This window comes from Myotis myotis, unplaced genomic scaffold (assembly GCF_014108235.1).
Source record: "Myotis myotis isolate mMyoMyo1 unplaced genomic scaffold, mMyoMyo1.p scaffold_m19_p_21, whole genome shotgun sequence".
Classification (NCBI taxonomy): domain Eukaryota; kingdom Metazoa; phylum Chordata; class Mammalia; order Chiroptera; family Vespertilionidae; genus Myotis; species Myotis myotis.
The window spans coordinates 5,284,550-5,293,880 of record NW_023416326.1 but is presented as its reverse complement, the minus strand read 5'-3'; the positions used below and the strand labels follow the sequence as shown (position 1 = coordinate 5,293,880).

The window sequence follows — 9,331 nt, the reverse complement described above, 5'->3', positions numbered from 1 at the left end:
CCCTCGGAAAGATTAGGCCAAATGTTGAGCGTATGTATTTCACTCACGCTTACAAACTCCCACCTGCCCCCACTGAATCTAGTGGCCAATTTCAACAAAATTTGGGATCACAGAAAATGTTTTTCCTTTTGCTAAGACTTTAAGCCCTGTGATCTCTGGATAGCCACGTGACTTCTTAAAGAACTATTACCTTCCAGCTTTGCCAGGACCTTTCATTGACTTGCTGTTTTCTATGTGATAACCATACTTAAACAGAGGACCCTGCTAATACTGTGAAAGAATTATGGTATGGCTTTCTCCCTTTCAGGAAATCATTTAAAAACTCAGATGAAAAAAAACAAGACAAAAAAACCTCAGGTGAAAAGAAAGTTACCACTGCGACCTCTACAGACACCTACAAATCTGACAACTTGGGTCAAATGGATAAATTCCTTGAAAACATAACTTACCAGAAATCGGAATAGTCATATGTTTATTAAATTAAATTTGTTATTAAAAACCCTCCCCACAGAGTCAGGCTCGGAGGGTTTCACCCATTAATTCTATAAATGCCATAACGGGAAAGCGGGCGATGAGAACTGGCTCATGAAAAAGCCAGCTTTAGCGTCAACAGGAATAATGGCCAAGAGTCAGCATTGTGCGGGTTGTAAGTGCTAGACCGGAAGGACACAGGACATCAGCTCGGGGAGTCACTTCTTCTTCCCTTTCAGGGGCCTGGCGAACAGCGCGGGGTCGATCTGCTCCTGGGCCAGGCCCCTGACGGAGAAGAGCCGGGCGGCCCGCTCCTGGAGGGTGCCCCCGCACTTCAGCCCCCGGGCCATCAGTTCGCACTTGAGCTTCTCCAGACCCAGCGACTCCATTTCTGCCACGGAGCTGAAGGCCAGTAAATCCACAGATCCCTGACCCACAGCCTGAGGGGAGAATAACACAATGGAGAAAACACTTAAAACAGGCTCCTTTCATCAAATCTAAAATACCATCTACCTTAACATGGCTTCCGATTGAATGTATTACTAAGAAAGAATAAACAACAATTATGCTATAATTTGGGATATACATCCAAATTCAGATTAAAATGTGAAAACCATAGAATTAATGAAAGGACACCACCTAGTGGCAAAAAAACACACAAATTCTGGAGCTAAAAAAAGTCTAAGGATTTTTAGGGGGCCAGGGCCAGCGTCACCACCATCAACCTGTCCTTCACGTGTGATTATGGAACGAGCCTACCCACTAAGCAGCTGATGGGAAAAGCACCTTCATTTCACTGACTCACTGAAAGGATTGTGAGGGTTCAGAAAGTGTATCCATTTTTGAAAAAAAAAGACACCCCCCCCCCCCAAATAAAAATAAATAAAAAAAATACACAAAAAACCAGAAAGAACCCTGACTGGTGTGCCTCAGTGGTTGGGCACTGTCCTTCTGGACAGTCCGTGGAGACTGAACGGACCTGGCTTTAGACACGACCCCAATTACTTACTGTGCTTCCTGCCTGGCTGTCCCCCCGTTTGGTGCTGGGAATGCTCTCCCCGTCTTCTCCAGGTGCTGCCCTGGCCGCTCGCGCCCCATCAGTGACTTCTGTCTCTTTCTCCTGACTCAGTCCGGCCCCGGCTGCTGCTGCTTCCCTGGGTCCTGGGCTCTCGGCCTCCTTTTCCTCCGGGGCTGCCTCTGTTTCCGCGGCCGCCTTCCTTTCCACACGCTCCTGAGCAGATGTGTCCCCCAGCGGGGCACACAGGTCGTCTGAAATACCGTTCCCAGGGCCAGCCCCAGGGCTCGGAAGTTCTTCGGGTGAGCTACAGTCTGTACTCCGTGCTCCTGCCCTCTGAGGACTCCTGGGAACCCCGCCTGCCCTCTCCACTCCAGCACTGTCACTGCTCGGCACAGGCGAGCTCACTCCCGAGGTGCCAGGGGCTTCGTCACTGTCGTCATCGGAGCTGTCAGAGCCGGACCCCTCCACCGTCTCCAGTCCTTCCATGCCCAGCCTGTCAGAAACCACAGAAAGGTTCACCGCCACGTACAGTGGCCACTTGAAAGGGGCTGCGGTTTGTGCAGGGATCAGACTCTGGCTGAATAAAAATATCTAACCTGAGATGGACAGTATTAAAACATTGCACCAGTGATGGGAGTTGGCCAGGGGTGGGGGGTAGGGGTAGGGAATTAACTGCAAAGGGGCACATGGGGAATTTTTAGGGTGATGGGAAGATTCTGTGTCTTGATTTCGGTGATGGTTACATGGCTGTATTTTTTTAAATTACTAGAACTGTTCCACGAAAAAAGGTTAATTTTACTGAATATAAATTATACCTCAATAAACCCGATTAGAAGAAACACACAATGCCTTTTCTCCCCAAAAGCATTTCACTCCCATTTTAGAAAGAACACATAACATTCTCTGCTGGACTCAGAGTTACATGGTCTTTGGTTAATGATTATCTTTCTGTCCCTAAGGGCAGGCCTACAAGGAAGCCAGATCCATTTGGACTTATCTAGAACATGGCCCAAGGGAACTGAGCTGGAAACCGAAGGACCAGCTGGGGAGGGCGGGAGAGCTAGCAGAACAAAGGATAAGGAAAGGCCCGTTGTGCTCTTGACCCATGAGCGCCAGGGTGGTGAAGAGAGGTCTGGCAAAGGGACCCAAGGCCTCGATTATGACCTTGAAAAACCCCAGAAAAAAACCAGAGCCACCTGCCAAGCACAGCTCTGGCATTTCCACTGGGGATGCTTGGAAGTTAACCCTTTCCACACCAAACAGTCATTCAGGTCTAAAGCAATGTGTGTGATCTCTCATGGCCGGAAACATCTTGTCCTTGGGGTTCTATGAATGGCGCTCACAGCAGAAACCATCAGGGGTGTGCACAATGTGAGAATCACTGAACTCTGGAGGTCGAAGCACACGGGAAAATGCCGGAGCTGCCGTCGGACGTCACTTAGAGATGTGTTTATCCCAGACAGACACAGAGGCCATGGCCCACGGCAGTCCTCAAAGCTCCATTTGGAACGAAAATGAAACTCACTTACCAAAAGCATTTCCTTTTCGGGGCACCGGATCCTCCGTCTGCTTCTGGTTTGTGAGGCCGCTTCCGAGTCTCCCCCATTTCTGCTGACACCACCTTGCTGGAGGAAGCCTGCATACCTGGCCAGAAATGTTAACCCTGTGAGTGCCAACCAACAGCCTAGGAACTATGCTAAAATTGCCAAGGCATTTTTGCTGATTTTACAGCAGGTTAGAAAAAAAATTATGAATCGCAAGTAAATGAAGTTACATATTCAAAAACTTAAGGAAGCCTTTACTACACTGACATATTAAGAAATAGCATCATCACTAATAAAAGCAGATTAGAACTGGACGCCATTTCGAAGCTTTGATAGCGCTCCCGGCACTTTTGGCGAAAGACAGGAGCAGCGCTAGCGCGGTCCCCGGCACCCTAGGGGTTAACAGCTCGGCGTCTACTCTCCGGACTACGTCTAATGAAAGGCTCCAAGTAATCCAGATTGCAAAAAGAGCTGCCATCTAGAGCTCTAGATTTAAATTCCGTAAGATGTCATACTCAAGATGGTGAAAAGATTAACCTCAAATTTACACCGACGTAAAGCGGGAAGCGTTCTGGACCTGGAGCCAGCATTTTAAAGCACCAACGACCAACTTGTCCACTCTGAGGCCGACAGGGTGAGGCCTCGCCCTCCCCACGCCTAATCATTTGCATGCATTTGTCTTTCCCTTGTTGTGTCAGAACCTTTTGGAAAGATTCCTTCTTATTCAATTGTACCCACAATTGCCCTAGCATAATGCCCTGGATTCTAATACAAGTTCATGGCAATCATTCTCACTAAAAACCACTAAAAAAAAAAGTCTGACCTAAAACTGGAAGCAAGTATGTTCAGCTCTCAGCACCTCCTAAAGACTTAACTTATCCCGATGAAGCACAAAGACTGTTCTTAACTGGGGCCCACGGAGTCAGGCATTAAGGATACCAAGCGTTATGTGGGCTTGAGGTCTTTTTTTCTTTTTTTTCTCTGTAAGATACACTGTGATCAATATTGAGGGGAGAGGTCGCACAGCTTTCATCAGATCTCAGAGGTCCCGCCCTAGCCGATTTGGCTAAGTGGGTATAGCACTGGCCCATGGACTGAAGGGTCCTGGGTTCAACTGCGGTCAAGGGCACGTAACTTGGTTGCAGGCTCTATCCCGGCCCTAATTGGGGCCCCGAGCGGGAGGCAACCAGTTGATGTTTCTATTTCACCCCCTCCCTTCCACTCTCTAAAAATCAATGGAGCCCTAGCCAGTTTGGCTCAGTGGATACAGCATTGGCCCTCAGACTGAAGGGTCCCGAATTCGATTCTGGTCAAGGGCATGTACCTTGGTTGCAAGCTTGATCCCCAGTAGGGGTTGTACAGGAGGCAGCTGATCGATGTTTCTCTCTCATCGATGTTTCTAACTCTCTATCCCTCTCCCTTCCTCTCTGTAAAAATCAATAAAAACATTTTTTTAAAAATCAATGGGAAAAAAAAGAAAAATGAGAAAGAAAAGAAAAAATCAATGGAAAAATATAATTGAATGAGGATTAACAACATCAACAGAGAGCTTCTCAAAGGTCTGTGACCCCAAAACACTGAAGAACCTCTTTGCGTGCAGCGGGACAGCCAGGAACAGCTGGCCTCAGGGCGCCTGCTGCCCACACCAAGGAAGCCCCCCTCACCTTTGAGGACGGAATCCTCCAGACGCTCCGCCATCTCGTGGCACTGCTGCTGGTAGTCGGGGTTGGCGAAGCAGTGCCGGGGCTCCGCCAGCTTCCGCTGCAGCCGTTCCAGGCGCCTCTGCTCCTTCTCAGCCTCGCGCTCAGCCTGCTGCTTCACCCACTCAGCCATCCTGCGGGGAGAGAGCGAGATGCCACCGGATGGCTGTCTTCTATGCATTTCCTGCCCCCAGCAAAGTGACGCACTCTTGCTCAGACTGTGCTGTCCCCTCAGGAAGGTGTGCCACGCTTACTCCCAGCATACTGCCATGGACTTAACCGAGACCTAGAGATAGCTATGAAATTATGGAAAAGGTGCCCTAGCCGGTTTGGCTCACTGGATAGAGCGTCGGCCTGCGGACTGAAGGGTCCCAGGTTCGATTCCAGTCAAGGGCATGTACCTTGGCTGCGGGCACATCCCCAGTGGGGAGTGTGCAGGAGGCAGCTGATTTGATGCTTCTCTCTCATCGATGTTTCTAACTCTCTATCCCTCTCCCTTCCTCTCTGTAAAAATTCAATAAAATATATTTTAAAAAAAATTATGGAAAAGGTAACATCTGATAACAATAAATCAGAACACAAGTTTATATTTCTGATATGCATGGTGCATGTATCATCACCACTGATAGACAAGTCTGTTTCTCTCTTTAAAAAAACAAAAGCAGCCTGACTGGTGTGGCTCAGTGGTTGAGCATCGACCCATGAACCAGGAGGTCACAGTTCGATTCCCAGTCAGGGCACGTGCCCGGGTTGCGGACTCGCCCCCCAGGAGGCAGCCGATCAGTGGTTCCCTCTCATCATTGATGTTTCTATCTTTTTCTCCCTCTCACTTCCTGAGATCAATACAAATGTATTTTAGAAAAACAAACACAAACGGCCTCTTACGCTTTTTCATGATTGACATCTCGTAGTCTCCTCCCACTGAGGTCCCGGCAAGCTTCTCGATTGGTTGTCTTCTCAATCTGCGCACCAAGGGCTCGGAGCATAGACCCGAAGCCTGAGCAGAGATATGTGGGGAGAGCGGGTCACAGAGCATTCAGGATGGGAAGTGCTGACCTCGTGGACACAGTGATGCAGCACAAGATCAAAGGTGATCTCTGCTTTCTTTTTCTCTTTTAATAAAGGAAATGGACACCAAGATTCGAACCCAGGGAACAAAGGTAAAAGTGAACTTGATTCAACCTCATGCCTTCCCTGCGTCCTCTTCTATTTCTGAAATACTGCACCTGCACCACTGAGATATTGTAAAGGCCTGTACCCAATGCCAAAAAAACACAAGATTCCCAGATGAGGAACTTTAAAAAGCATCGGGTGAGATTTTATAGTGAGTGTAAAAGGAAAGGCAATTTGAAGGTGTCACTGGCTGATAGCACACACTTCATTCTTACCGACACAATTCCACAGCAGGATGATTATAATGAGATGTCCGCTCTAAAAATCATGGTAGATTTTGAGAAAGCTTAGGGATTGCATCTTAGTGCATCAGGAGAAAGACTAAGAACTGTGTATATTTAGTTTTTGCTCATCTAGTTTCTTCTCTTTTCTTAGATGTGTTAATACCACCAGGACCTTAATCTCCCCCAACACATAAGCAGTTGTATTTATTTATAAAGTGACTTAAGACCTCCCTTGGAAATACAGTAATGAGACCAAATCTTCCTAAAAGCGGATTTGGATGTTTTACACGCTTTCTTCAGCAGATTGGACAGAAGAAGGGCCATCTCCCTCTGTCCATCTTCCCGAGAGCTTCAGCACCTCGGTTGCCTAGGAGCTACCGGGCCGGAGAAGGTGGGAACTATATCACACAGCATCTCCCTCAAAAAAAGCAACAGAGAAGACATTCGAAACCAGGGAAGTAAAGGATTTCATAAGGCAGAACGTAAGGCTGGCACGCATAGGGACCAAGGAGTCTCTTCATTTAAGGCATCTGCAGAGGTGACACAGCTCGTCAAGCAGGCGACATTCACGTCCTACCTCCTTTTCCACCACGAAGTCTGGGCTCCAAACTATAAACAGCTCCATGCTGCACTGTGTCGCCGGCGTCAGCCAGCGCGCCGTTGCATTTCACGAAGAAGCATTCCACGGGGACGCCCTGGAGACAAACGGGGCTGTTAAAAATGCTGTTCATTGCCGAAACCGGTTTGACTCAGCGGATAGAGTGTCAGCCTGCGGACTGAAGGGTCCCAGGTTCGATTCCAGTCAAGGGCATGTACCTGGGTTGCAGGCACATCCCCAGTAGGAGATGTGCAGGAGGCAGCTGATCGATGTTTCTCTCTCATCGATGTTTCTAACTCTCTATCCCTCTCCCTTCCTCTCTGTGGAAAATCAATAAAATATATTTTTTTTAAAAATGCTGTTCACGAGACAATACAAGTTCTTTGCAGGAAGGGTCTTAGCTTATTGTCTTTTTACCACTCCAGTGAGAAGCAGGCAGTGTGTTCAATTAATACTTGTTTAATTGAACATGAAAAATAAATAAATAAAACCAGTAAAAGAAAAAAAATCACTTCATATGATGTATTCTGCATACAATTTTTTTCCTGATACCTAATCACGACATAAAGAAGAAGCTTTTGTCTTTTGGGTGAAAATAAAATCACGAGAGGCCCCCAAGTGTAAAAGTGAAAATGTGCACCCCTCAAAGTGTAGGTAAAAGGACAAGAAGAGCGGAAGGAAGGAGACATATAAGCTTCAGCGGTTTCAGGGCCAACTGGCAGCCAGCGCTTGTCTGTCCTGCTGGCATCCCTCTGAATTACAGCCAATCACGGCAGAAGCCCACGCGCCCCCAGAGCCACTCTGTGTGTTCTCAGAGCAAGTGACGAAAGGAAATTCTAAAAACTGTAAGTCTTTCCGAGCCAGTGTTTGATGCTGTAAACTTAAGACGATAGAGAAGTGTTCCCCCTCACCCCTCTCCCTTCCTCTCTGAAATCAATTTTTTTTTTAAATGACGGGCCCTAAGAACCCAAGAATCCATACCCTCAACAGACACGTGTGTTTGGCTGTCCCAACCTGTGAGTAACCAGGTGAATCCATTCCCCTCCCCGACCATCCTTTGGTCTGGGTCCGGATAGGAAATACTTCCCCTCTAGGTTGTTTGTTCATTGGAATGTTTGATCTGTGGACAGAATGTGACTATATCCAACAATCACAGAATGAATGTAGCAAAATGAGCCTCAAAAGTCATCCGGTCCATGCCCTAACCGGTTTGGCTCAGTGGATGGATAGAGCGTCGGCCTGCGGACTGAAAGGTCCCAGGTTCGATTCCGGTCAAGGGCATGTACCTTGGTTGCAGGCACATGCCTGGTAGGGGATGTGCAGGAGGCAGCTGATCGATGTTTCTCTCTCAACGATGTTTCTAACTCTCTATCCTTCTCCCTCCTCTCTGTAAAAATTCAATAAAATATATTTTAAAAAAAAGTCATCCGGTCCAAATGCCCCATTTAGGAATGAAAATACGGAATCCCAAAGTGTTTCCCGTTAGTCCGGACTGAGGGATTGACTAGGCGTCGTGAGCGGAGTTTTCCCCTTTTCTGTGCGGTGACAACAGCACCACCACCACCACAAAAAGCAAAGGGAGGCCTCAGCATCAGCTTGAAGCACCTTAAAACTGAGGAACCCTCAGCCTTAAAAAACCGAAAGCCCCAAAGAACCAACACCCCACCAGCGGTTCTCAACCTGTGGGTCGCGAACAATCAAAGTACATCCTGCATATGAGATATTTACATTACGATTCATAACAGTAGCAACATTACAGTTATGAAGTAGCAACGAAAATAATGTTATGGTTGGGGGGGTCACCACAACATGAGGAACTTATTAAAGGGTCGCGGCATTAGGAAGGTTGAGAACCACTGCTCCAGCCAGACCCTCTCGCCTCCCACCCGCTCCCCTGTCCGGCTCCTTCCCCCTCCTTCCGGGAACCGCGAGCCTCACCTGGTCTTGGCAATGGCGGTGGATAAGGTCTTGGACCGAGCACGCGGCCGAGACATCCCGCACCGCCCTGCACCCAACGCCGGGGCCGCGAATCCACACCAGCGCCACCGCCTCCGCCATTTCACCCAGTCCCGGAAGCAAAGGCTCCCCGGGCCTTGCGACGCAACTGGCCCGGGCGCCTCTTGATGACGTCCTCTAGCCGCCCGGCGCCCCGCCCCTCAGGTCTTCCGCTCGCTCCGCCCCTCCCCTGGGGCAGGTCACGTGATCCCCGGCCGCCGAGCCCAGCTGGCAGCGGGAGGGGAACAGGAAGAGCCTGGCGGAGGCCGATAGCGCCCGGGCGAGGCGTTGCTAGGGGCGGTTGCTAGGGCGGGGCTCCAGGGACCCGGTATAAAAGGCTGGCGCGGGGTTAGGTTTCCAGGCGCTGGCTGTCAGCGATAAGGCCGTAACGGAGCACCGCCCCGAGCGCGGGCCTTGGCCCTGGTCCTCACATCTGTGCGGTTATTTTTGGGTCGCGGGGAAGCGTGGCCTGGGGAGGCGCTGCTCCTGGGGCGGGAGGGGAGAGGCTGCGGTCCCGGAAACGGTTTTGGGGGGGCTGCTTCCTCGGCCCCGGGGAGCTCCCCCTACCCGAGGGCGGGGGAAGGAAACGACCTCCGGAGGTCTCTAAA

General features: G+C 49.4%; 1 protein-coding gene across 2 annotated transcripts; it reads right to left on the bottom strand.

Moving 5' to 3' along the window:
• Positions 1-455: 455 nt before the first annotated feature.
• Positions 456-8,833, bottom strand: SDE2 (SDE2 telomere maintenance homolog). Of its 2 annotated transcripts, XM_036354972.1 has the most exons (7): positions 8,667-8,833; positions 6,708-6,825; positions 5,619-5,730; positions 4,698-4,867; positions 3,019-3,133; positions 1,481-1,982; positions 456-911 (listed from the first exon to the last, which is right to left on the bottom strand). In XM_036354972.1, exons 1-7 carry the CDS (start codon positions 8,784-8,786, stop codon positions 690-692), a joined length of 1,359 nt encoding a protein of 452 aa, XP_036210865.1. In that variant the 5' UTR covers positions 8,787-8,833; the 3' UTR covers positions 456-689. The 2 variants fall into 2 exon arrangements, with proteins under 2 accessions (XP_036210865.1, XP_036210866.1); XM_036354973.1 differs by lacking the exon at positions 6,708-6,825 and having other exon boundaries at positions 8,667-8,801.
• Positions 8,834-9,331: the final 498 nt, after the last annotated feature.